Source organism: Agelaius tricolor, unplaced genomic scaffold (assembly GCF_023055355.1).
Source record: "Agelaius tricolor isolate 1412-34295 unplaced genomic scaffold, bAgeTri1.0.p SCAF_4, whole genome shotgun sequence".
Taxonomy (NCBI): domain Eukaryota; kingdom Metazoa; phylum Chordata; class Aves; order Passeriformes; family Icteridae; genus Agelaius; species Agelaius tricolor.
This window is the reverse complement of record NW_027269264.1, coordinates 48769013-48795056: the sequence shown is the minus strand read 5'-3', so window position 1 is coordinate 48795056 and position 26044 is coordinate 48769013. Positions and strand designations below refer to the sequence as shown.

At 56.1% G+C, this 26044-nt stretch overlaps 3 protein-coding genes and 1 long non-coding RNA gene across 4 annotated transcripts in view; 1 reads left to right on the top strand and 3 right to left on the bottom strand.

Moving 5' to 3' along the window:
• LOC139589318 (receptor-type tyrosine-protein phosphatase T-like) overlaps positions 1 to 10742 on the top strand; it is a 29703-nt gene extending 18961 nt beyond the window's left edge. Inside the window, exons 15-32 of the mRNA XM_071425643.1 lie at positions 195 to 300; positions 469 to 536; positions 830 to 972; positions 1112 to 1199; positions 1759 to 1829; positions 2225 to 2261; positions 2986 to 3083; positions 3265 to 3381; positions 4487 to 4644; positions 4723 to 4858; positions 6128 to 6277; positions 6448 to 6547; positions 7056 to 7135; positions 7552 to 7686; positions 8128 to 8253; positions 8818 to 8975; positions 9253 to 9388; positions 9897 to 10742. Coding sequence (XP_071281744.1) covers positions 195 to 300; positions 469 to 536; positions 830 to 972; positions 1112 to 1199; positions 1759 to 1829; positions 2225 to 2261; positions 2986 to 3083; positions 3265 to 3381; positions 4487 to 4644; positions 4723 to 4858; positions 6128 to 6277; positions 6448 to 6547; positions 7056 to 7135; positions 7552 to 7686; positions 8128 to 8253; positions 8818 to 8975; positions 9253 to 9388; positions 9897 to 9971 — 1982 coding nt within the window. The 3' untranslated portion in view covers positions 9972 to 10742. The remainder of the gene's footprint in view (positions 1 to 194; positions 301 to 468; positions 537 to 829; positions 973 to 1111; positions 1200 to 1758; positions 1830 to 2224; positions 2262 to 2985; positions 3084 to 3264; positions 3382 to 4486; positions 4645 to 4722; positions 4859 to 6127; positions 6278 to 6447; positions 6548 to 7055; positions 7136 to 7551; positions 7687 to 8127; positions 8254 to 8817; positions 8976 to 9252; positions 9389 to 9896) is intronic.
• Positions 10743 to 12170: 1428 nt separating this feature from the next.
• Positions 12171 to 18463, bottom strand: LOC139589319 (uncharacterized). The gene is made up of 10 exons (XM_071425644.1): positions 18297 to 18463; positions 16579 to 16821; positions 15564 to 15854; positions 15086 to 15183; positions 13566 to 13761; positions 13322 to 13433; positions 12967 to 13201; positions 12694 to 12733; positions 12310 to 12409; positions 12171 to 12213 (listed from the first exon to the last, which is right to left on the bottom strand). The coding sequence occupies exons 1-10, from the start codon at positions 18403 to 18405 to the stop codon at positions 12171 to 12173; spliced, it is 1467 nt and encodes a 488-aa protein (XP_071281745.1). The 5' UTR covers positions 18406 to 18463.
• A 2735-nt stretch (positions 18464 to 21198) lies between these two features.
• Positions 21199 to 22243, bottom strand: LOC139589320 (uncharacterized). Its single transcript, XR_011678989.1, has 3 exons — positions 22118 to 22243; positions 21685 to 21731; positions 21199 to 21273 (listed from the first exon to the last, which is right to left on the bottom strand). It is a non-coding gene; the product is annotated as an uncharacterized lncRNA (long non-coding RNA).
• A 405-nt stretch (positions 22244 to 22648) lies between these two features.
• On the bottom strand, positions 22649 to 24472 carry LOC139589452 (uncharacterized). The gene is made up of 5 exons (XM_071425919.1): positions 24223 to 24472; positions 23616 to 23906; positions 23268 to 23365; positions 22827 to 23019; positions 22649 to 22722 (listed from the first exon to the last, which is right to left on the bottom strand). The coding sequence occupies exons 1-5, from the start codon at positions 24341 to 24343 to the stop codon at positions 22649 to 22651; spliced, it is 777 nt and encodes a 258-aa protein (XP_071282020.1). The 5' UTR covers positions 24344 to 24472.
• Positions 24473 to 26044: the final 1572 nt, after the last annotated feature.

The following is a 26044-nucleotide window of genomic DNA, read 5'->3' as shown; positions in this document are numbered from 1 at the left end:
GGACACATGTTCCACAATGGAGGGTATCACACCAAGGAAGCACCTGCTTCTTCTGCCCCAGCTCAGTCTTTCTCTAATGCAAAGCCTTTGGTGGAAGACAAGGGAAGTTGCTTTTCTCTCCATGTCCCTATGGGATGTCCCAATGCTTGGTTCAGGCTGTGCAGGAGCCTGAGCCTGGGCTGTGCTGCTTGCAGGGCAGGAGCCATCGTCTCTGCTCTACAGCAAGCCCGTGGTTATGGCAGTAGCACTGATTGTTGCATTCCTGGCACTGGGGATTTTGCTGCTTTTTGTCATCTTCAGGTCAGTATGTGGCTCACCTCTCCTGCCCTCTGTGAGGCATTCAGCAGCTTGCAGTGGCAGGGAGTGTCCAAGTGGAACCTGAGATGAGGCAGGGTGGTGAGATGGGCAACAGCTTCTGCTCTGTCTCTCTCTTCTGCTGGTCTGTGCACCTGCCTTGCTGTTTTGCAGGTTAAAGCGCAACAGTTCAAGAGGCTCGGAAAACAACAGCACTATACCCCTGAGAGGATGTCAAAAAGGTTCAGTATGAGCTAGGGCCCTGTGTGCCTTGTCTGGACAGGCTGTCTGTTAAAAGCACAGGCAGGATGACTGTAAGTTCCACAAGTTCCTTGCAGGAACAAGGTGGTCAGAGCTGGCTGGCACAGGGAAAGGGACTACTCTTAGGAGAAGGGACCTGTGTGGGGAGGGACAGTCTAAGGTTTGGAGAAGTTCTGGCTGCCACAATGCCATCTCAGTCCCAGCTGCAGAGTTCCAGAACTGGCCAGTTTAGCACCAGTTCGATGCTGAAGTCCTGTCCTTATGGTCTCTGCAGATGTACGCAAGCCAAACACACAGATCCCGGTGGAGGAACTGCTGGAGGCGCTGAAGATGTTTAAGAGGGAAGAAATAGAGGCAGAACAGACAGATGATGAATCAGTCAACAGGCATGGTGCGGGGCTTCTTAGAGAATATCAGGTCTGGTTTAGCTTTGTTTTCCTACCTGGCTGCACTGCCCAGTCCTCAGCCCTTCTTCCCTGGATGTGTGATGCAGTTGGCCTTGGCCAGCCCCAGGATATATCCCAGTGCTGAGTGGGCTTGTTTTCTTCCTCTGCAGCAATTGTCCTCCACTTTGTTGCACCCCTGCAATGCTGGCAAGGAACTCTGTAATCAAAACAAGAATCGCTACAAGAGCATCATCCCATGTAAGCAGAGCTCTCCAGGGACTGGCTCAGGCTCTTGGAGCTGGCTGGGGTAGCACAGGATGCTGGGCTGGTGTAGGTGCCCCTCCAGCACTCCATGGCCACTGAAACCCAGAGACATTGCTGGCCCCACTCTTTTATATCCTGTTGGAGTGTCCTTGTTCTGCTCTTCAAATATTCCTGCAAACTTAATCAAACATCAGATTCCTGTTCCTGATGTAGTCAGTGCTGAACACTGTCATGTACCATCCAGAGGCAGGTATTTGTGGGAAAGTGGAAGGAGCGACCCAATTTCTTCCAAACTTTAAAGCTCCTCTGGGCCCCACATGATGTGTACATTTGGCCATTTCGTAATCTTCCTTAAAACTCCATTGCACTTCCTACTGTGCCATGTCACCCTTTGTCTCATCAGTTGTTCTTTAACCCTGAACATGTCCTGAGGCCTCAAGTGCTGCTAGGGAGACAACAGACAATCACAGACTTTAATAAATTACACCTTTCCCCCTTAATCAGTCTCTTTGTTGCTGCCCTAAAGCATCAGCCTACCTCCCTTCTCTTTCAGATGATCATTGCCGTGTGGTGCTGCAGCCCTCTGACACCGGGAATGGCTACATCAATGCCAGCTATGTGGATGTAGGTAGTGAGGAATTGTTACCCTGGGAACGGTAGGAAAGGTGGCTGGCAGGAGGACAGTCCTGCTCACACGGGGGGCCCTGAGGTCTGGCACTTTTTGCCCTTAAGCGGGCAGGTCTTGGGATGTTGCTTCCCCTGAATCCTCTCCGACCTGCCAGGAGTACTCTGGGTTTGTGTGCAGTTCTCACCTCTAACAAAAAGAGATCCATGTGAGGGGACAGGAACTGAGATGCAGCCCCTGGGTACCCACTGTCTGTGCTGGCCAGGAAAGGTGCTGTGGGACACACTGTGCTGAGAGTTCTGGGCTTTGGTGCCTGGGGGATGGATCCTTTATTTCATTCCCTGTTAAACATTTAACTCATGTGATGAGAGCTGTTTGAATCTCTCCCCTGCAGACCTACCGAAATCCACGCTTCTTCATTGCAGCTCAAGGTAGGTGCTCCCAGCCTTCATCCTCAGGAGATGCCATTCACTACCCTGAGCAATCTGGGAAATGGGGAACTGGGATAGCAGCCAGGGAGCTGTGAATGGCTCACTCCAAGTCCCTGTGTCTCTGAGGTTGTTCGGTTCTCCCTGAACAGTTGTTACAGGTGCTAGAGGGCATGGAAGGTCTCAGTGGTAGCTTTGCAGCAGCTGGAACTGGTATCCGCACTGCCCACTATGAGGACATGGTCCTTCCACTCACAAGCCTAGTTTGTTCCCTTTGGCAGCTGGCATGACAGGGACAATCTTGCAAATGCCTGGCATGTCTGCAACCAGTGCACTCGGATTCAGTCTCTCCCCAGTAGTGCAAAGCCTGGATGGGTTTGTCAACTCTGTGCAGTGTGCAATGAGGAGGTCTTGGCTTCCTGCAGAGCTGCAGAAATGCTCCTTGGAAAATAGGGCCCCAAATGTGGGAGCAGCTGACAGTCATCTCAAGGGTCTGCAAGCAGGAGCCCCCAAAGCAGCAGTGAATCCCTGACATGGGCTCATCTTCCCTCCCTTCTCCTTGTCCTAAGTTCTAACATGGTGATGAAGCTGATGTGGCCAGCACCCCCTTCAGTTGCTGGTGTCCCCTGGCTGTAGCTCTGTGTCGAGGCAGAGGAAAGCCTGGGAATGTCCAAAAATGTGCCCATGGCTTGGACACTTGCATAGGGGTCTTCTCTTCCTTCCCAAGGCCCCTTGGCTGGGACAGTGGTGGATTTCTGGCACATGATCTGGCAGGAGAAGACCTCAGTCATTGTGATGCTGACGGGCTTAGTGGAACAGAACAAGGTAGAGAAAACCTCTCAGCCCATGAAACCTCTCAGCCTGGGCATTGCCAGAGCCCAGGGTTACACACCTGATGTGCTTGCTCCCAGTGCAGCTGTCAGCAGGGACAGGGAGCAGCACTGCACCCCTGCAGTGCTCTCCTTGTGAGGTTTCCTGTGCCCAGAGGTCTCACTGCTGTTGACAGATCAAGTGTGAGCAGTATTGGCCAGAGCAGGAGCAGGTCTACGGTGACATCACCGTGACACTCAACAACACCTGGACCACCACAGGCCTTGTCAAACGCATCTTCTGCCTGCAGAAGGTAAGCCTGACATGGAGCTGAGGTGGGTATGCAGGATGTGTTTGGGTTTCAGCAGCTGGTGGGAGCTGTCAGACGTGGACCCTGTGGGGAGCCTGGTCTCCAGCACAAAAGGTGCAGTGTCAGCAGGTTGCTATAAATGGAATCCATGCCAGGCTATGAGTCCCAGGTTTCTGTGCCAGGCAAAGGCAGTCAGTCAGCTCCAGTGGTCACCCCAGAGCAGTCTGAACTGACGTTGCACATGGGGATATTGTAGATTCTTGAGGGCTTGGGTGAGGTGACTACAAAGGGTATAAAAGCAGATAAAGGCTATGGAATGGATTCTCTGCACATGCAGGATGATGGGACAGGTGCCTGCGTGACACCTGAATCAATCTGCAGAAGGTCCACACTGAAGCTCCTTGGTCACTTACAGCCCTAAACCTGGACACATAGTTTATGGTTTAAGATAACCTACAAAAGGTCATTTGCCAAGATGTGTGCTCGTGCTGAAGTTACACCTCAGATAAAGGGCAGAGACTGAAGGAGTTGCAAGGAGGGAAAACAGGCACAATAGGAAGAAATTGCAGTGATGCATATTTCTGTCCTTTCTTGTCTTGCCCAGAGCGATATGTAGCTGAAACATAAAGCTCCAAGAGCACCTGATGGTAAGATGTAGCATTAGTTCATGCCAAGTGAAAGTGATGCTTAGGGAAAATCACAATGGCTGGTAACAAGGGACTACATTCACATCAGTGTAGTAACAGCCTTAGGGTAGATCTTTTCTGGGCAAGCCAGGGCTTTTTGATGACTGTGGAAATACTCTAAGCTGTGATTTGTATCATTCCCCTCTGGGGCACGAGCTGCTTTTCCTGCTTTGCGTTCACTACTCACGGTGAAGCAGAGGACAAAATGAATTGCGTGGCCGTGGGATGGGTGACTGTGCCCTTTAGTGTCCGAGGAGCTGCAGTGGAGCAGGCCTTATGGTGCGCTGCTGCAGGGAGCTGTGCTGGTGCCCCTCTCAAGCGGATTTCTCCACTGCTGCCTCCTTGTCGGCAGGCAATCACTTGACCCAAGTTTCCTGGTCGCTTGCAGCTGCCTGTTGCCAGCTGTGTCTCCCTTTCTGCAGGCAGGCTGTGCTCTGCCGAGAGCAGTGGAGCAGTTTCACTACCTGCTGTGGCCGGACCACGGGGTGCCCAGAAACCCGTCGCAGCTGCTGTGCTTGGTGGAGGTGGTGAACAAGAGGGTGCTGGAAGCGCCTGCAGGCCCCGTGCTGGTGCACTGCAGGTACCGCGCTGGGGCTGTCTGGCTGCTGGGGCACGGCCAGCGGGGGCAGCGCTGACCCGCGCTGCTCCGTGTCCCCAGCGCAGGCATCGGGCGCACAGGCACCTTCATCGCCCTGGACTTCCTCTTGAAGATGGGCAAGGCTGAGGGCAAGGTGGATGTGTTTCGCTGTGTGCAGCAGCTGCGGGAGCAGCGGGTCAGCATGGTGCAGACCAAGGTGAGGAATTTGCTCCCTCCACGCCTCGGGCTGCAGATCCAATGCCCACCTGTGGGAGTCGACACAGGCGAGTGGCCAGAACAACCGCAAAACCATGGCTGAAATGCCAAGAGTAAATTTATTTCATTACCTCGCTAGCTGGAGGATGCCAGGAGGTAACACATAAGTGGGAACACCGGCACCATCAGGCCCAGTCCATCCTGGGGGACAGTGGGGCTGCTCTTTTCACCCATTTAACAAAGGCCTGTGCATGTGTAGTTTACCAGCTGGGCTGTGATCTCCTCCTCTGTGTCTTTGTGATCTCTGGTCTTGGATGTCTCCCAAAACAGGGAGCTCAACCACAGGGAGTTCATGGCAATGGGCTCCAGGTCTCTGTAAACACCAGTGTTCCCTCTACATGGATTCTACTCCCCAAAGCAGAGAGAGGATAAACAGCAGTAGGCTGTTTACAGACAATATCTAGGATTTCTCACACTGTCATTTTCCAGACCTTGGTATGCCCAGCTGTAAGGCCGCTTGAGACAATCCACCAAGCTCCTTCTGAATGAAAGCCATTCTTTGGCTTTTAACCCTTTGCTGTCAACACCACCCTTCCCAGAGATGTGGCATGCAAAGCCACATTAGCCATGCTGTTCCTGATCTAGCCACAGGGACTACCAGGGCTACCAGGTGACGGAGACTGAAGGATCTTTTCAATGTTGTGTCCAAAGCAGCTGGAATCTTCATTCCCTGAGACTCTCTGAGGTATCAGCAGCATTTGTATGTATCAGTCACCCTGCCACAGAAGGGCTGTCTTGTAGGCAAGGATGATGAACGAGAGTCCACCTGTGCCTCTGGCTTTCAGGATGTCTGTCCTTCCGGAGCTCCTGGGCAGCAGTGTCCTGGCCTAGGGACTATGTCCCCATGATCTGCTTAGTGCTGGGCTCCTTCAGAGAAAACCAGGTTGGGCTGCACCAACCAGCCTCTTGTACAAGGTCTAACTGGTTTGCAGGTTTTCCAGGCTGCCTTCCCCAGAGCAGGGGTCTGGTCTGAGAGGGAGCACTAAACCTGAGGAAGATGATCTTGTCTGGGTTGCTGGAGTTGCTGGCTGTGTCCCAAAGCAGGGCTGCCTGCAATGAGAAGTGTCTGGCCTCAGGGATGCGTGGCAGGAAAGTGAAGGATGAACCTGGCTCACTTCTGGCACAGTTTGAGGACAGCTGGTGATCTGGAGCTCCAGGGTTCCTCCTGGACTGGCTCCAGCCTGTTCAGCTGAGCTGTGTCCTCCCGCAGGAGCAGTACAGCTTCCTGTACGAGGCGCTTCTGGAAGGTTTGCTCTGCGGCAGCACCGGGGTGCCCGTGGAGAGCATCGCCAGCCGCGTGCACTCCCTGCGAGACGATGAGACCTCAGGCTGCAACAGCGCCCTGGAGAAGGAGTTCAAGGTACCACCAGGAGACGGTGCACTGGTGCTGTGAGGGCTCCTCTGTGATGCCAGCCCCCTCCTGCTCCCCTCCCCAGCAGTGGGATGGAGATGGGGGATCATTTCTCTGCAGTGGCCCAAGAAGGTGAGTTGCTGACAGGCAGGACTGACTTGGGTGAATCATCTCTACAGGCCCTGCAGAGATTTTCTGAGTTGTTCCAGCTCCTGCCATGCAGAGAAGCAGAGAAGCCCAGAAACCAAGCCAAGAACCGCAAGCCAGGGATCTTGCCAGGTAACACTGGCAGGGCTGGGCAGCCTCTTGCTCTAAAGCCAGAGCCTGACAGCAGCATGGGGGCAACGATGCTTTGCTGCTGCTTCCCTCCCCGGCACATGTCACTGACAGGTTGGGCTCAGGGTGCAGTTGTTGTATTCTGGTTAGTAGATAATAAATGCAGATGAGGCTGATTCCTTCTGAGCCTGTTGGAGGTACAGGGGGTACACCTGGGATAAATATGTCCCTGGTCTAAACTTTCCCAGTGGAGAAGCTCAGATGAGGCACATCAGGGAGCAGTGAGGAGGGTGGATCTGCTGTGCACCCAACCAGAGGGTTTTGGGCACCCCCCATCAGGGTGCCCTGAGCTGTCACAGCCGTGGGTCTGGTGGTGCCTGTCCGTTCCATCCTGTCCAACCCATGGTGCAGGGAGCTATGTTGGCTGTACGTGTTGCAGGGAAAGCCCCCTGCCTCTCCGTCGGGAGGCAACAAGCGATGATTTCCCCCTCTCTGCCCCTTGCCTCCGCAGCGGACTCCTGCCGGCCCATCCTGATGTCCTCGGTGAACGCAGACGGCTCGCCAGCTTACATCAACGCCGTCTTTGCCAGCGTAAGGCTCCGGCCGTCGGGGGAGCGGGAGCTGCTCGGGGCAGCCGGGCCCCTCCTGCGCAGCCCAGCTCCAGGCCAGGGTAGAGCCCCCAGCCCGGGGGAGGTGTCCCCGCCCTCGGGCTGCTGCACGGTGACTGCTGGCCCTGCTGCCAGGAGATGGCCCCCGCGACCGCGATCGGCGGAGCCCTGCCTGCGCGGGCAGCGCAGCGGCGTGCGCCAGCCACAGCCTGCTGCGAGCTGAGCCCGGCTGCGATGAGCTGAGAGGGCAGCGGGGCGCTAACATGAGCAGCTCTGAGCAGGGCTGGGCTGCCTGGGCCTTCTCCATCTCAGCAGGGCGGTAGGGAGCCGTGGCCGCTGTGGGAAGGGCTCTCGGGGATGCTGGCACTCTCCCCACACACATCGTCCTGTCTTTTGCAGACGTACACCGAGGAGGAGAGAATCATCATCACGCAGCTGCCTTTCCCCACCACGCTGGTGGATTTCTGGGCTCTGGTCTGGGATTACACTTGCACATCGCTAGTTGTGCTGAATGAACTCCAGGAGCTGGACAAGGTCAGCAGCCCAAGCTCTGACAGCTCTCCCCTCTCCTGGTTCCCTGTGGGGCCGAGCAGTGTGGTTTCTGCCTTTGGCCCTGCATGGATCTTACCATGAGAGCCCAGCTTGCAGCAGGACCCACTGCAAGCCTGGGGGCTCCACCTGGGAGAGCCCTGAGGACAGTCCCAGCTCCACAGCTCCACAGCAGGGGGCTGTCCTTGGTGTCGCTGCAAATGAGCATCCCTCGGGTTTTGTTGAGCCCTGCCCAGGTGTCCTGTGTGATGGAGTGTTATTCTCTGGCTGCAGCACTGGGCTGGTGCCCAGCAAGTGGCTGGCAGAGCCATGTGCATGTGGCTTATGGGCGAGGGGCTGGTGTGAGCCCCCCCATGTGCGGGGCCGAGCCCTGCCCTGCCTGCAGGCGGGGCCATGTGTGATCAGGCACCTCTCGCCCTCCCCCAGACGTACGTGCAGTTCTGGCCCAGCCAGGGCGAAGATGACTACGGCCGCTTCCACGTGCAGCTGATCTCAGAGGAGCCTGGGGCTGGCTTCACAACCTGGACACTTGTCCTCAGCAACAGGCAGCAGGTGGGCCCTTTGCTCAGAGCTGGCAAACTCCTTTGAGAAGAATCTTTGCATGAGCTGGGAAGAGCAGCTGTCAAGAGGCTTTAATTTGGGCTCAAAGTCCCAGACAGAGATGGCACAGGGATCTGGTGGGGTCCTGGCAGGGCACTGGCCACAGCAGAGTCTTTTGCCTTGGCAGAGAGGTTAATCCCAAGGAAGTGAGGCTGCAGGCACAGGTAGAACTCAGAGGTGGTTTTGTGTGCCTTCCAGCTGGAGGACAGCAGCTGTGGTTGGAGTTTGTACATCTCAGTGGTTCATGGAAGGGGAACTGCTGCAGGCAGCTGGACACAGGACCGGTGTCAGTCTGAGCTGCACCTGGAGCTCAGCTCTTCTCTTATGCTCTGTCTGTTGCTCTCAGAGCACTTGTTGGAGAAGAGCAACGTCTGGAGTGGCATTCCCAATGTGGGGCTGCTCCCTTGATCCAGTGTGCGTGGCTGAGGCAGGACTGGCATGCGCTGTCCCTCCCCTTCCCTCCATGAAGCCAATAGGTCTCTGCTCTGCCAGCCCTCTGTCTTTCTTCCCCACTAGCCCAAGAAATCTGCAGTGGAAATCCGGTTGCATCAACTGACAGACTGGCCCATGCAGCATCGCCTTCCGCCACACCCTGACACCATCATCAGCCTGCTAGGGAAGGTGGAGACACACCATCGGCAGAGCCAGGATGGACACATCCTTGTCACCTGCTGGTGAGTGATGTCTCCTGGAGGAGCAGCCATGGCACAGAGCTGGACACAGCTCAGGCTGTGTCAGTGACATTGGGGACAGCTCCATCTCGGGTGGATGTGTGCATATGAATTCAGTGCGGTTGAGGGAGGAAGGCTCCCCTGTTGGAGGTTGGTTGGGTGGGGGATGTGTGGCCAAGATCATCCTGAGAGTGTGGGGGTCTAGGGGGACACCTCTGAGTCTCAGCCCTGCCACCTGCCATCCCAAAGCAAATGAAGCTCCCCTTGCCCTCCTCCACAGGGATGGAGCCAGCCGGAGTGGGATCTTCTGTGCTGCTGGTTTCCTGTGTGAGCAGATCCAAAGTGAGGGCATGGTGGATGTGTCCCAGGCTGTGAGGATGCTGAAGAGGAGGCGCAGACAGTTCATTAAAAACGTGGTAGGTGCTGACTTCCAACCCAGCTGGGATGGCAGCAGCCCAACAAGAGCCATATCTTGCATTGTCCCAGTAGCTGCCCCAGCCCCTCTGTGCTCAGATCATCCTGAGGCCAGGTGCCAATGAGATCTTTGTGAGCTCCCAGCAGTTGCTGCTGCTGGGGCACACCCACTCGCTCAGTGGCAGGTTCTGCAGAACTGAGCGGGCACCAAAGCATCCTGCATGATGAGTGGCCCCTTTCTGGTCCACCTGCTGAACACTTTGTGTCATGGATGTTGGCTCTCCTGCCAAATCCAGCTGGACTCCAGTGCTGGTGTAGCCCATCCTTCCAGCTCCCGGAGCACATGCCTGGATTCCTCAGCTGGGGATGGTGGACTCCAGCTGGGATGGGGAGGGTGGACTGCACCTGTGTGTGGCATGCTCTGTGTCAGGAAGCTGTTGGAGACCAATGCTGACATGCCACTGCAGGTGTTGGTCCACCAGAGCCTCATGTGCATCCTTTTATCCACAGGAACAGTATGGGCTCTGCTATGAACTAGCCCTCAGTTATTTGAATTCATTTGAAACCTATGGGAATTTCAAGTAGGGGCATGACCACAGCCTGTCTCTGCATGGGACTTTGACTCCCTGGAACAGCCCTTCATCAGTAACAGTGGAATCAAGAGGGGGGAAAAAAAGGGATGTGCATGACCTCAAGATGCTTCACTCTCCTGAAAAACCACCCCAAGGGTCCCCCGTGGCTGGAGAACACAGGCTAGAATGTCTCCAAATTTTGGCCAGGTGTTGAAATGGGAACCTGACCCTCTGCCCAGCATTTGTGCAGGAACTTATCTGGAATCACAGCCTGAGCATGAAGACCAGAGCAGAGGCACCAGGATTTCACCTATGCTTCCTTGCCAAGGATGAGGAGAACAGCTGTCCCATTGAGGTTCCTTGTCCCCTCAGGTAGCCCCAAGGAAAGTGGGGTAGCACCAACACCCACATTGTGTTTGCTCAGAGAAGTCTCCAACTGCTTTAAGATCCATGGTGCTCAGGGGCACAGAATATCTGTCCAACTGTGGGAGAAGCAGGAAGCCCAAAGTCAGCAAGAGCCAAGAGTGGGACAACCCATGGTCCTGCAGGGCTGAACTGCTCCTTCAAACTCCACACAATCTCCTCCTGGGGCTGCATCTTCCTGGTGCTGCTCCAAGTGCCCTACCAGCTCCACAGAGGCTCTGCCATCAGCCTGTGGCTGCACCATGGCAATCCCAGGCTCTGGTGTCTCAACGTCAATATCCTGGATGTGGTTCAAGCAGCACCACAGAAAGAAAGGCAGGAGACTTCAGAAGCAAGAGTGACCCCATGGCTTTGTGTCCTGTGTCTCACCAATAAAGGCCATGGTGGTGGTGACCCCTGATCTTTGCTTTTCTGCCAGGTTTGACCTGGCACAGGGGCAACAAGGGAGCTGAAGGCACAGAGATACCACAGCATGGGCACAGAATACACTCTTGGCCAAAATGTGTGAGGAGAGCCATCACCCTTGATGGATTGCCACCACACATCTGCTCCAAATTCACTTTAGAGCTGTCCAGCTCAGCTCAGTAGGTCAGAAAAGCTGTCAGGCAGCACCAGGGGAATAGAGGATCACAGCAGCCCTGCTGGTGGCTCCCCTCAACAAGGCACAGTCAGCTCCCTGCAGGGGAATATCACCCCACAGGGGCAATGAGGGGAGCAGGCAGAAGCTGTGTGGGACAGGCAGCCCCTCCAATCCATAAGCCTTTATTTCTTGTCCAGACAGAACAGGTAGAGTCACAAAGCAGTCCAGCCAGGCCAAGCTAAGCCCTGGGTTTGGCTGAATACCAGCAGAGAGGGCAGAAGGGTTGGGAACCCAGAGGACAGCAGGAGAATGCCATCAACCTGGGCCTGTGTGTCTGGGACTGGGAAATCTGGCATACAAGTCCTGCTTCCAGGAGTGCAAAAATGAAAGCAAAGCCTAAATAAAAGGATTACAGAAAGACCGATTCAAAGGCCTTGCAAAAGCAGTAAGCAATCCCTGGGAGTTGAAGGGGCTGAGGAATGAAAAAGCTCAGCTCTCGTGGGCCTTCTGTTTTCCTCTTGCCCTGCTGAATTGGATGAATTTCCTGGGAGCCCCGTGCTGGTCACAGTCACAGGAGAGCCAGGGGACTTGGCAGCCATCAGCGCTGGGCTGGGGTTATCCTTCCCATTTTCTCCACGTCCCCACTGCTCTGGATATCTCCATGGTCCTGGCTGGGGCTGAAGTGCCTGATCTCCAGCCTAGCCACCTTTACGTGTGGAGAAAAAGAGCACCCAGTGTCAGAGACAGGCTGGAGCACACAGCAGTGCCTGCCACGGCCCAACCCTTCCATCCCAGCTATGCCCAACGAAAGGGCCCTGGAGCTGCTGTCAGTGCTGAGGTGAGAGCAGCAGCCCCTCAGCCTGGCTCTCCTGAGACCCCTCCCTGCAGATCCCTGGCAGGGATGGCACAGACATGGGTCACTCAAAGCCCTGAACCTTCGGGATGCTGTCTTTGCTCACCCTGTCCCTGCTGCAGGCAGGGAGCATTGCCTGGGACGAGGCTCTGCCTCCATGTGGGGCTCAGTAGGCAGAGCCATCCTGATCATCCCCAGCTAAGGCAAATCAGGAGATGTATTAGTGCAGTGTACAAACTGCTGCTTCTGCTGAAACTCAGGTTCTCCTGGGAGATTGCTGCTCTCATCCCATCTGCCCCACAGCCTGATAGTCCCTTCTGTGATGGTTGTCTGCAGAATTGCATTTTCCTACCTTTTTAATTATCCTCCTGAGTTTCGTTGGGGACGTACTTCCTTTTCCTAGAAAGGCAAAGGGGAGTATGAAACTGGCATTGTTTATGTACCTGCTGACCCTGTCCCCTTGGTACCTGCTGAACCTGTCCCCTCCCCACTCACCTAGAGTGCACAAGCCACAGGATAACTGCAGCCAAAAGGATGACTGCCAGCAGCACAACCAGTCCAGTCACAATCCAATGCCACTGGCCCCCAGTCTGCCCTGCAACAAACACAGAGGCAGGGGTGAGTGCCACAGCCCTGCCTCCTGCTGGCAATGGCCCCACGAATGGCAAAGGGTATGTGCAAGTGTGTACGCCTGTGTCCTGGCTGAGGTTTCTTCTGGGAGAGAGGATCACCCCGTGTGTGGGGATCTTCCTCTCTTCCACGTGAGACCCAACAGCTCTTGTGTTGGGCCAGCTCGTTTCCAGGGAAGCTGCCAGGGAAGCTGGCAAAAGGGAGCAGGCAGGAGAGAGTCCTGGGCACCAGAAGCAAGGAGACACTTACCAAGAGAGAAGCTGTAGCAGACACAGGTGAACTTCTCTGCCTGTTGGAGGAGACAGGAGGGAGAGCTCAGCCCAGTGTGGCAGCCCTGGCCTAGCTGGAGGCCAAGGTGCCCAGGCAGGGCCACCGAGTGAGGCGGCCGTGGCCCGGGAGCCCAGGGACAGCACGGTGCCGAGGCACGGCACAGGAGCGTGGGCTCAGAGGCAGCGCAGAGGCAGCGAGGGGCCCAGCCCCGGGCGGCAGCAGCCGCAGGGAGCAGGAGCCCCCCGATGGTACCTGCGGCCCGAGGCGGACGAGGCGCAGCAGGGCCGTGTAGTCCCGGCCCGGGCTGAGGGCAGCGTTGTGCAGGCCCTGCCCGCGGCTGCCGTCGCCCAGCACGAAGTCCGTGGCGGCGCTGAGGTTGAGCAGAGCGGCCAGGTACGCGCTGGCATTGGAGAGCCGTGCCTGCCCCGCGCAGATGCTCTCGATCAGCGAGGCGTTGTGCGTGGCGGCCACGATCAGCTGGTGCTCCCTGCGGGCCCAAAGGCAGTGGCAAAGGGCACGGGGGCCACGGGAAGGGAGGCGGCTGCAGGCCAGCGCCGGCGTGGCGAGAGCCCCGGCGGGGCTGCGGAGCCCGCGGGGCTGCGCTCACCTGGCGGCCTCAGAGCCGCGGGCGATGGGGCGCAGGGGGAGCACGGCCGTGCCTTGCGAGGGGGCGATGTCGCGGGCGCCGCGGCAGCTGATGGTCTGGGGCTGCGGGGTGTCTGCAGGGCAACAGCGGGGAATGAGCATCGGCAGGGCCGGGCGAGCAGCAGCGACGGCCTCGGGCAGCGCAGGCCGGCGAGCAGGGCTCGGCTGTGCGCGGGCTCCCGGCCCGGCCCCACAGCAGAGCTCACCGGAGCTGCTGTTGCTGTGAAACTCCCTCGTCAGCGCAGCCCCGGCTCCAGCAGCCGTCAGGCCCTGGATCATCACGGCGTAGCTGCTGCCAGGGCTGTGGCCCGGCAGCCGGTGCTCGGTGACCGAGCCATCGAGGCGCAGCCGCTCGGTCTCCAGCACGCTGCTGTCCCCTGCGTTCCTGGCTGTGATGCTCAGCTGCGAACAGGAGACGCAGCTGGGACGCAGCAGCTCCCGGCTGCCCGCTGGGAAGGTGCCCGCAGCTGGCAACGTCCCTGCCAGCCTGCCCTTCCCTGTGCCTGCCCTTCCCTGTGCCTGGGCAAGGCTCCGGACAGGAACGGGCAGGAACCTCAGCCCCATGGGGGGAGCTCAAAACAGAGGAGAGGAGAGGAGGAATTTAGAGCCAACCCTGAGGATGTGTGAACAGCAAACTCTGTGAGCAAAGGGCTGGGCCTCTGAGAAGGGAAGAGGGAGGCTGCTCGTTTGAAGGGCGGTAGATATATGTACTTAGCCCAAGGATAGGTCACCCCAGGTGTGTTGCAACACCAGAGTCGCTGTGGCGACATTCTCCACCAGAGTTATCTGAGCTTCTCTTTTCTGTTGTGTAAAGCTGGACTCTGAAGGCTTTCTCTAAGAGAAAAGGAGAACGACTAAAATTTTCTTGAGTAATAGAGATGAAGGGTCCCCATTTGCCCATGCATCATTTGAATTTGTCATGAGATCCCTGTCCATTCTCACTTGCTGTCTTTATAGAAATATATTCTGGGTTTATGCAAAAGTGTAGACAAATTCAAGTGGAATAAAAGGATTCTTTCATGAACACTAGTGTCTGGGAGCAAGAAGCCAGCTAAACAGGCTCACAGGTTGTCAAGAGCTTGTCTGACAGTTTCTCCAGGACAGAACTAAGAAAAAGCTTGCAAGGTCCCTGTCACGCTATGGAGACCTCTGTCCTCAGAGAGGACCTAGAGCATTCTGAGAGCAATGTCACCACCACACACACACCCCCTCCCCCTATTGGAGAGCAGGGTTTTGCTGTGGAATGTGTCCCAAATCCAGAGACAGAGGAGATGCTTTTAGCCATGCATTGAGGAAAACTCAACAGAACAGTGCAGGTCTCTGGAGAAGGGGCTTTCAGGAGGGACTTTCAGAGGATTACTCAAACCACAAGTTTTTCTGTGGCAGGAATGAGAAACAAGTATGCAAGAGGAACAGGAAACCCTAGGATGCCACCCCAGAAGACGTCACCATGTGTTGCACACCAACGTCCAAAAGTTTGCCAAACCCAGAGCAGAGCAGACCCAGGAAGTAAGCCCAGAGGACATGGAGCACTCACACCTCTCTGGGCATCTCCACAGCATGAAGAATGTTGAGAATGACACAGAAAATGCTTGTCTTCATCAAGGCCAGATATTTACTGGCTGGGAACTCTGGATCATGCCAGTTGTCCCTTGCCGACACTTGCCAGTGTGCCTGCACAGAGCTCCAGGCCGGGAGGTGAGGGTCTGCCCTGCTCCCTGGGTACCTGGTATCCGATGATCTCCCCGTTGCAGGAGGGCAGCGCGCTCCACCTGAGAGAGCCCCTGTCGGGATCCAGCCACAGCTGCTCCGGTTTGTCCGGCACTGCAAGCACAGACCATGGGGTCACACACAGGGCCATGGGCAGGGGCTGAGGCCACGGGAGGCTGCAGCAGCTCCTGGCCAAGGGACAGGCTGCAAAGGGACTCCCTACGAGGGGTTTGTCCCCTGCAAAGGCTGCGTGTGCTGCAGCAGTGGGAAGCACAACAGTGTGGGGTGGGGTGGGACAATGAGAACGGGCTGTGCCCTGCTCAGGGCTCTCCCAGCCCCTTCCCCACAGGGCTCTCCACAGGACCCAAGCAGCTCTGATGGCAGGCACATCCCTGCACGGAGCAAATGATCAGGCTGAGCTGAGGGGTGAGGGGAACATCTGTCCTCCCTATGACACAGCTCTGGACTGTCTTTGTCCTTGTCTGTGCACTTACCTGTTTCCTGTGTCGTGAACAACCATGAGAACAGGGTTGTGTTGGGGGGCAAGTCAATGGCGACACTGTATTCAGTGAAGGGCTGCAAAGGGGAGCAGGTGAATGTTCCCTCCTGGCCATGTAATGTCTGCTCTGCATTCACCTCCTCAGCCTCACAGGGAGGGGAGGAAGGTGCTCCCAGCCGGCACATGGCCCTCATGCCCTGGCAGGCATCAGGGAACCTGCAGGTCCATTTCAGTTTGATGCTGGTGCTGGAAATCTCAAAGGTCTCATGGTCAACCTGGAGCACTTCTGTGAAGGAAAGTTTGCCAGAAGGTCACTTGATTCCCTTCCCACCCTAGCCATGCAAGGATGCTGCAAGTCAGACAACTTTGCTCATCACCCTGCATGGTGGGATAGAAAAGGAGAGACTGAAGGTGGTCACTGCAGCCCTCTGAAAGGGGAGCAGGAGGAGTTGAACAGGAATGAATGTGGGCGAATGACTGGACTGCTACCACTCAAGCAATTTCCTCCGTTCTTTAAAACTGAGGTTTCTCTGTGTCCCAGAATCTCTACAGTCCATCAGGAACAGCTCTGTTCTTCCTTGGAGGGAACATGAATGCCCTAAGCTGTGAGAAAAGAGGGCTAAGCCTGCACCCACCATGCTGCAGAACCTGGAGGGCCTCAGCCCACATGGAACAAGCTGTGGTACTCACAGCCACACTGGCAGTAAAGCTCTCTGATCCTGCTCCAACAGTGGTGCCATGTGCTGGCCACAAACTCCACCACAAATCCCTCTCCCATGCTTTTTTGCTTTGTGCACATCCTCTTGCCAGAAGCCCTCAGGGAGACCCTTATCACCAACACCCCCAGTGGTGACTTTACACCTGCCATTTGACACCCCCCAGGCTGGACTTGACACCTGCCATTTCCCTGGGCAGCACAGAGTCCAAAACCTCCTGTACCCCACGCCCTGGTTTCCCTGCTCAGGAAGGGCAGAGCAAGGCAGCCAAGAAGGCTCCTGATCCCTCCTTACCAATGCACTCCACATTGGAGCGAATGCGGACCCAGGCACCTTGGGAGTTTCTTCCAGTCCAGAGCTCTCTGTATATAGGTTTCCCACCAGTGAAGGACTGGACTTCACTTGAACATTTGAGACGGGTGAAGGGTGGCTGGAAACCTTCAGGGCAGCTCAGCATCACTTCTTCATTCTTCTTATAATTCACCTGGTCTGGTGTCAGCTGGAGTCTGGAGTCCCACTGGGGCCTTTTGCACTCTTCTGTCAGAGGTGAAAGTGGGTGTTAGATGGGCAGGAGATGATGAAATGGGTATGAGGGAGTGGTGGGAGAGAAATCCCCAGCAACCCGTCCAGGCAGTGAAGGGAGAGGGAAGGTGACACATCCATCTGCTGGGGTGTGACCTGAGGGCAAGCCTTGTTGGGAAGGGGCTTTCCTGATGCATGGAAATTGTGAAGGATCACTCATCCATGAACCTGGCCCATTCCCACTTGTGTCCATGGGCACCATATTGCCTCCTCCAAAGCCCAGAGCAGGGACATTCCCAGCACAATCCCCCCTGCACCAGGGGACTCCCTGCAGCCTCTCATCCAGGCCTGTCACCCAGGCCAGCCCAGGGGGCACTTGCTGGGCCATGGCAGCAGCACTCCTGCTGGCATGCAGGGCCCTTCAGCCAGGGCTCATCCCTCCCACAGGCATCAGCCATGCCCCTGTAACCCTCGGGGGCTCCCTGTTCTCCCTCTGTGCCTTGGCTGCTCTCCTCCTGCCCCACACTGCAGGGCAGGGGGACAGGGCTGAGCAGTGCCTTCTGCATTCACATCTCCTGCTTTAACAATGCCCCTGCCCCTTTCTCCTGACACAGCCCTTCCTTCTTCTCATCACCTCCTCACCAAATTCCCCATGCCCCAGGCTCAGTGGGCAGTAGCTGAGCAGCTGGTGCCAGCAGTTTCTGCAGGGGGAGGCTTTGTGGCAATGATTCCTACAGAGAAGGATGCTGGCTTTTGGAAGGAGCCCTTGCCTGTTCAAGCCTCTGCAAGAAGGTTTGTGAGGCTTGAAGGGGTTTAAAATACAATCTGCCTTCTCCCAAAGGGGCATCTGTGGGATCTCACAAGGTGCAGAGCGACTTTGGCACAAAGGTAAATGCTGTGCCAAGCCCCTTGTGCAGAGGCTTTGCTCTCAAACAGCGCTGATGGCAGAAGACCAGAGATGCCCAGCTGAGCACCACAACCAGCAGCTTTGTCCCCCTGGCACACAGCCACAACCCCCCCCCCATGCTCAGGCACCCAGCCACTGATCCTGCCCTGATCCATCTGTGTGGCAAAGCAGCAGCAAGCTCCCTCTTACACTGCCCTCAGCAGGCACAGTGTCCCTCAGGCACACCTGGGGATAGGATGTGTACAGAAAGTGACAGCTCCCTGAAGACCCTTCCCCTGATTCACAGTGCAGTAATTGATGCCCAATTTATGCCCACTCTCTCCAGGGAATGATTGGCAAACTGCTTTTCTGGAGGCCATGACCCTTCACTGCACATCCAACCCAGTCCTGTCTGTCCCACAGAATGCCAGTGTACACTGCATAGTAGCTCCTGTCCCTGGGGGGCAGACAGAGGCTGCTCCAGCTGACACAGCCCTCAGGGGTCCCTCTGGGCTCCAGCCCAGGGCTGCAGGCAGTGAAGATGAATATCCAACATAGAGGAGGAAAGGCAGCAGAAGCTTTCAAGAGCAAAACCACTTCTTACCTGTTCTCTGGGGCACTATCTGGATGTTGAAAAATTCTTCCTGGCCATGTGCTGACAGTAGAGATGCAAGGGCCAGGAGAAACCTCAGAGGCAGTGACTGCAGGGCCATCCTAGCGTGAAGTCCTCAGGCAGGACTGTAATCTCAGCCCCACTTGGTGCCTCTGAGCCCAGCCATCCGTATCTGACTGCAGGGCTTGCAACCACAGGAAGGAAACAGACACATCTCCTCATGAGATTGAGGAGGCTTCCTCTTTGGGCAGAGATCCTCCCATCCCTATCCACACTTCTGCCTTTTGATATCTTTTTGCCCCAGGAGCATCGAGGCTCTGGGACTCAACAGAAGGAACTTTGTCACAAGATCCCAGAGTTCACTCCCAAAACCCTCCTAGTTACCAGGGCATTCAAGTGTTACTCCTGTTACTGAGGTAATATCCAAGTGCTTCCTGACACTGCGTGGGTTTTAGAGTGGTGATGAGTCACTTCCCTTCAATGATCACAGGAGATGGAGGACCTTTGAGAAACTACATATAGACCTGGTCAGAAGCACAGATAGGAATGAGGACATGAACTGCAAGGAGTACTTCAATGCCTGAAACAGTCTATAGCTCTTCTGAAAGAAACACTCAACCCACACCCTCTCTCATCCTTCCCCGCTTCTCTATCCTCAGCTGCCTCCTCCTCCTGCTCCCTCTCCGCCTGGCAGCACTCTCCTCTGTCCCCAAGTGTGCAGGGCATGCTGCCCTACAATGCCAGCTGTGTGCTTGAGAAAACACTCACAGTACTAAACCATGCCTCTTGCTCATCAACAGCCACCGCTTTTCTCTTCCCCCAGAACCTCCCATCCACTTTGGATGCCTTGGATTTTAGAAGCCTGGGTGATCAGACATGGGGGGGGCTGCAGAGTCACAGAGACCATACTTGTCCCTCAGCTTTGCTTGTGGCACATGCACAGGACACACTCCTGCCTGGGGTAAAGAGTGCCCTGCTCATGGCTCCCCTCAACAAGGTGCAGTTAGCTCAGGGAACAGCACCTCACAAGGGCAATGAGGTGACTAGGCAGGTGGCAGCAGGTGGTCCCTGGGGACAGCAGGTAGCCCTGTCCACACCACAACACTTTACTGACACTCTGGACAGAGCAAGTGGAGTCATGAGGCTGACAGTCCAGGGCATGACTAGGGATGGGGGGATGGAGTGGGAAGCAGGGTAGCCAAGGAGGTTGCAACTGTTCTCCCCTATCCTGAGCCTGCTCATTCCCCTTTTTCAACCAGCAGCACCCACACAGAATTGAATTTCTCTTCTCCTCTCTGCCCAATACCCACAAAGAGTTGCTCCATCAGGCACACATGTCACACCAGCAACAGTTCACAGGAAGGAGATATTTTGGTCCCAGGGGCCAGCTAGAGGTACTGAGCTGATGGGCAGACAGCTCGTATGAAGAACTGTCAAAACATGCCTTTACCAGAACATGCAAGTCATTCCAGGCTGAAAAGAAGCTGGAGAAGAGAGAGGTCAATTGCTCTATGTTTTGACAGCGTACTCCTCCACAAGGAGAGCCTTCAGGCTGCCCCTCAGCCTCCAGGCTGCACTGGGTATTGGCAGGTTTGACAGGGGAGAGAGATAACACTGAAGCAAAAAACCATGACAGCTCTGTCTTCAGGACTGTAAAAAGCACAACCAGAACCAGCTTGTCAAACCCGAGTCCAGGGACTTCAGGAGAGCCTCTGTGCCCAAGGGCAGGAGAAGGAGATGGAATCATCACAGGAAACACACAGAGCTGGAGAAAAGAGAGGTTGATTGCCCCATTTGCCAGCAGTGCAGCCCTCACCAAGGAGAGCCTTTGGACTCAGCATCCAGGCTGCACTGGGCACTGGCACCCCACAGACAGTGCCTGTTGGAGGGGATGGGACAGCAGCAGCAGCAGCCAAGAGCCAGCAGACCCCAAAGGCTGCAAGACACAGATGTCCCAAGAGGGCCAGTGCCAGCTGCACCTCACAAAATGGGAGATGAGCACCAACAGCCACAGAGGAGGACACAGACCAACACAGAGGTCCAGCTATGCAAGTGGAGATGGTGTTACCTATAGAATGGGGAGGAGGGAAAGCAGTTACCCAAAGCATTGCACTGGGAACATGCAGCACCTCAGGTGTGCTTCCTTGGTGCTGCCAGGGGCTGGAAAAGCCTACTCCAAGCTCCTCCATGAAGATTCATGGGGTTAAGGCTTTCACATACAAAACAAGGAGGACCCATGACAAGGTGGGAGCTTTTGTGGGCCAGGCAGCCTCTGCAAACCAGAACAATTTATTGGTTTTTTCAGACACAGCAGCACAGTGGCCACAGCAGCACAGCTAGGCCAAACTCAAGCAGAGGACAGGGTCTAGATGGATACAGGGACACAGGTTGGAAAGAGGAGTTGTGAGCTCCTCCATTCTCAGGGAACATTTGCAGGCACCAAGATGCTGGGGACATGGCTATGCCAGAGCACTGGAGAACTACCAGGACATATCCTTGCTGTCACGAGGAGGTCAACCCATGCCTTAAGCTGCTCCTGTGGTGTGGCAGAGGATTCTGGAGCTTGATGAAGAAGAAAATTTTGGGGGAAAGCAATAACTCATGAGATAATTCATTGTCATGCTTCTGGTGGTGGAGGACCAAGCCTTGAGAAGGGAAGTGCCTCAGATGTCCACTCCAGCTGCTCTTCTTCCTCACTGCTGACTCTCGTGAACAGGCAGGGGTGGAGGAAATGGCTCTCCAGCCTGGTCACACTTACCTGAGGAGAACAAGAGAACCTAGGGCAGAGGCTGCTGCATGCCCTTGGCAACACGAAGAGCTCAGACACCATCAGAGCTGGCAGTCCCTGCTCTCTCTGGGCCATGTGGGGTCACATGCAGGACAACCCATTTCCTACCTGCATCCTTCTCAGGAAAAGTCTCGATCACGCAGTAATTATCCCCCTGTACATTCTCATAGGGCTGGAGCTCTGGGGGGGACAAGAGGACAGAAACAGCCTGAGGGACCTGGGGGCTGTGAGAGAAGGAGCAGGGCAGCCTCAGGCAGGCAGCATCACCAAGGGCAGCAGATCATCCTGGGATGCACACCATCAGGACAGCAGGGCTGGGAAGAGCTGCTGCCTACCCCAGAGAGAGTGAGAAGGAAGAGTGGTTCCCAACCCTCACTGCCACCTCAGGGACACCCCAGCCAGGAGCCGCTGGAAGAGGCTACTGAGCAGGGTCTCAGCTGGGAATAGATGTGGGACACATTGGTGTGACGGGTCAGCCAAAGCCAGCTGGGCTGCCTGGAGCTACCTCAGAATGCCACTGGGCTCTCCTGAAATACACCTGCTCCCCTCGCAGCTCCAGCCCTACAGTCGCCTCTCTGCTGGGGATCCTACCTGTGTACTGATCCTCCTCGGCTTTGCTGGGCAAGGTCTTCTTTTTTCTGGGAAGGAAAAAGGCAGTCCTGAGTCAGGGAGAGACTGACCTGGGCCAGACCCTGCTGAACCCAGAAGCAGTGGCACGGAGGGTTCTGCACACCCTCCCTCTGCCCTGGCAGTCATCGCCCACCTACATCCCAGGGGACAGCAGTGGTGCTGCACCAGCAATAAGGGGACATGGTCTCTCAGCACACACGGCCCCTTCCCAGCCCTGAAAACACTTAGAGTCCCCCCTAGGAGCCCTAGAGCAAATCTGTGTTAGGACCAGCCAGCTGCACCCTCTGCGCCCAGAGAAGGGTGGGAACAGCAGGGGAACCTCTCTATCCCCACCCACCCCACAGCACAGCATGGCCTGAGACAGAACCGAGACTCCAAATCTCCTGCAACTCACCTGAACAGCACGAACCAGATGATCCCAGCAGACAAGGGGATCAACAGCAGCACCACCACCACCACAGTGACTGCTGACCCAGGCCAAGGGCCCATAGGCTGCCCTGAAACTGACACACGGAGAGCAGTGGGTGCCACAACCAGGGCCGTGCACCAGTAGTGGCCCCAGCCTTGCTGCTGGGTGTCTGCACACGTAGAACAGATCCTGCTGCCCTGGCTGCTGCAGGAACAGGCAGCAAGCCTTCCCCTGCCTGCACATCTGCTTGGGCAGGGCAGAGGGGGACTCGGGGGCACCAGGCCTTGTCCCATAGCCCCAGCAGGAGAGCCTGGCAGCCTGCTCTGCCATCCTGCACACAGCAGGAGGACACAGACCCAGGCTCAGCAGCCCTAGTGCTCTCTGACCTGTGCACCCAAATGCAGGGATGGGTGTCACCTTCTTCAGTGGAAGAGTAGAGGGGGCAGGTCTGGTATCAAAGGCACAAAGAGTGGCTGAAGTGGTGCAGGCCCTCTGCAGACCTGCCAGTGAAGGCCCTCAAGGAAGGGCTCCCCCAGCTTCATGCCCACTGCTGAGCCAGTTGGTGCCCACACTCCCTGCCCCTGTCTGAGCTGGGACAGGGTGGGTGCACACACAGCTCTGGAAGCTGCTCCAGACTCAGCACTCCTCCCCTGAGAGGCCACCCCAACCAGACATAGGGCAGAACAACCATTACCCAGGACGTAGGTTTGGAATTCCACTTGTGATGCAGGCCCAGCCCCAGCGACCGTCAGGCCCTGCACTGTCACCAGGTATTTGTTGCCAGCTGTCTGATGAGGTGGCACATACTCAGAGACAGACTGGTTCACCAACACCTGGCTGAATTCAACAAAGCTGCCGTCCTCTGCTCTCATGGTGGTGATGTTCAGCTGGAGGAAGGACAGGGAGCTGCTAGACAGTAGCACCAAGATCCTGCTTCTGCACTGGGCAGCTCTGTGGAGAGGAGCTGCTGCTGCTGCTGGCTGGGCACGAGAGGGGAGCTGGCCCTACCAGGAACACCAGCAGGGTACAGCCTGTGGGCCCTGGCAAAGGAGGGTTCCCAGCTCTCCTCAGGCTGCCTGCACAGAGCTCCAGGCAAGGTGAGGGGCACCAGGGGCACTCCATGGACTCCTGGTACCTGGTATCCAATTATCTTCCCTTTGCAAGAGGGCAGCGCCTTCCACGTGAGGGACCCCGTTTTGGAATCCACCTCCAGCTTCTCTGGCTTGTCTGGCACTGGAAGCACAGGAGAAGAGGATCATACCTGGATAGCAATTACTTGCCCCCCACAAAGGCTGCTTGTGCCTCTGCAGCCGAAATGGTGTGGTGAGGAGGGGGAAGGCCCTGCTGTAGGGCCCTGCACAGCACCTTCCCCAGATCCCCACAGGCTGCAAGCAGCTCTGATCCCAGGACCATCACAACAGGGGGCAGATGCTCTGGTTGAGCTTCAGGATGAAGGGCATCCTGACATTTCATGTAAACATACCCATTTCCTTTGTCGTGATGAGCCGTGTGTACAGGATTGTGCTAGGCAGCAGGGAGATGGTGACACTGTAGACAGTGAAGGGCTGCAGAGGGGAGCAGGTGAAAGTTCCCTCCCAGCCTTGCAGTATCTCCTCTACCTTCACCTCCTCAGCCTCACAGTTTGAGGAGGAATGCTGCTCCAGCTGGCACCTGGCCCGAATATTCTGGCACATACGAGGGAACCTGCAGGTCCAGTTCAGTTTGATGCTGGTGCTGGAAACCTCTAGGGTCTCAGGGACAACCTGGAGGACATCTGTGAACATTCCAAGAGGATCACTCCCTCCCTTCCCCTCCAAGCCTTGACATCAAACTCCATCAACGCCACCATTCCCTCACTAGCCTATCCCCAGCACAGGGTACGCAAGGGCATTCTGCCTTCTCCCAGACTACACAAGCCAGAGTTGCCAACAGCACAGACATAAACCTGGGATGCGTCCAGAATTTTCTCTGGATTTCTGTGCCACGCCCTGAGCACAGGGCACTGACACTGTGCCACACGTGCAGAATTGCTCTCCATGCCTGGGGAGCACAGACTGAGAGCACTGGGAGTGTGTGGCTTGCTCACTTACCCACACAGGTCAAGTTCCCTTCCACAGGGTGCCAGATGTCTGTGCTATTCCTCACTATCCAGCGACTACAAGGAATCATGGAACCGTCCCTTGGCTTCAATGCCACACATTTGATCTCCATGGGTGGAGGCCAGTATCCCTCAGGACACCGTATCTTCACCACTTCATTTGGGTTGAAGATCCCCTGTTCTTGGTCAAAGATAATCCTGGAGTCCCACTGGGGCTTCTGGCATTTCTCTGCACCAACAGGATGGGAAGGTGTTAGCTGAGCAGTGTTGCTCTGCAGGGCATGGAGCAGGGCATCCTCTTCCCTGGCCCATCAGAGCAAGAGGTGAGCTCCAGGCCACTGCACAGAGCAGCCCTTCCACATCAATTCTTGGCAAGAGGATGAGGACAAGAAGGACTCCAAACTTCTCCCCCCAGGTCTCCCAGGCAGGGCTAGGAGGAGCTGGAGTCAGGGACTGAGGGGAAACCATGAGGGGTCTGTACTGTGCACAAAGCCTGCCCAGAGACTCTGGTGCTCTGTTTGTCCCTCAGGCAGGATGCCAACACCTTGATTCCTCCTGAGAAGGCATAAAGTCTGAGACCAAAGCTGGCTCTGCAGTGACAGCATGCAGCAGGGACAGGGAGGGGGAACCAGTGCACAAGGAGGGGGACATGCCTTTACCCTTGTCCCCTGTGCCACAAACACCTGTCAGACCTACAGCACTGTTGCCCTGACTTTTCAGCACATGGTCTTGCCAGAAGCCCTTAGGGAGACCTGTGTCTCCCACACACCACCCAGCCCCCTGTGAGCACAGCCTGAAGCCCTGCATGGTCCCTGACCTCCTGTGCCTTGGGAAGTGCTGCTTACTGCCAAAATGGCTACTTTGGTATCAAGATGGAAACCAAAACTCCCTCCTGACAGGACCCTCAGGGACTAAAGTTAGCATCAGCCATCTCCCCACCAGGGCACCCCTGGACCCCAGGGCAGACACAGAACAGACTCAGGAGCTGCTTCAACACTGTCTTCAGCAGCACCTGCCATTTCCCCAGGCAGCACAGAGCCAGAAGCTTCCTGTGCCCCCACAGGCTGTCTTCCCTGCTCAGGGAGGGCAGAGCAGGGCAGTCAGGAATGCTCCTGATGCCTCCTTACCAAGGCACTGTACCCTGAACCTGGGCTGAATGTTGATCACATTGCCTCCACTGTCCTTTCCTGTCCAAGCTTCTCTGTGTATAGGTTTTCCATTGATAACAGACAGAACTTTTCCTGTACATTTGACACGGGTGAAGGGTGGCTGGAAACCCTTGGGACAGCTCAGAATCACTTCTTCATTCTTCCTGTAACTCTCCTGGTCTGGTGCCAGCCGGAGTCTGGAGTCCCAGTGGGGTTTTTGGCATGTTTCTGGCAGAGGTGAAAGTGCATATTAGTTGGGCTGGGAGGTTTCAAGGAGGAGCAGGGTATGTGGTGGGGCCTCAGCAATCCCCAGCAGTCCCCCTAGCCAACGAAAGGAGAGGGAAGGTGGCACATCCATCTGCTATGATGGGACACCTTGGCAAGGCTGGTTGGGATGGGGCTTTCCTTGTGGGTGAGTGCCAGCTGGGGCCTGTCCAGGCAGGTGGTGGACAAAGATGTGCCAGAATTCACTAGGGGATTGGTGTCAGGTATCCAGTGCCTGAGATCCAAGCAGCCCCGATATGGCATCAGAATTGCATTCCTGGCCACAGTGATGATGGAAGCTCAGAGATGGATGAACGGGGCAGAAATTAACCAAGAGTTTGGTAGGAAGCACTTCCTGACACCCTGCTTACCAATGCACACGATGTTCCCCTGAACGTGAAT

Coding starts and splice junctions, on each gene's coding strand:
- LOC139589452 (XM_071425919.1), bottom strand. CDS start 24,343: ATGGAGATCAAATGTGTGGCATTGAAGCCAAGGGACGGTTCCATGATT. Junction 23,907..24,222: donor AGGGAACTTGACCTGTGTGG/GTAAGTGAGCAA, acceptor GAATGTTCACAG/ATGTCCTCCAGGTTGTCCCT. Junction 23,366..23,615: donor CATCACGACAAAGGAAATGG/GTATGTTTACAT, acceptor CTGTGCTTCCAG/TGCCAGACAAGCCAGAGAAG.
- LOC139589319 (XM_071425644.1), bottom strand. CDS start 18,405: ATGGCCCTGCAGTCACTGCCTCTGAGGTTTCTCCTGGCCCTTGCATCT. Junction 13,434..13,565: donor TCACAGCAACAGCAGCTCCG/GTGAGCTCTGCT, acceptor GTTGCCCTGCAG/ACACCCCGCAGCCCCAGACC. Junction 12,410..12,693: donor CTGCTACAGCTTCTCTCTTG/GTAAGTGTCTCC, acceptor TGTTTGTTGCAG/GGCAGACTGGGGGCCAGTGG.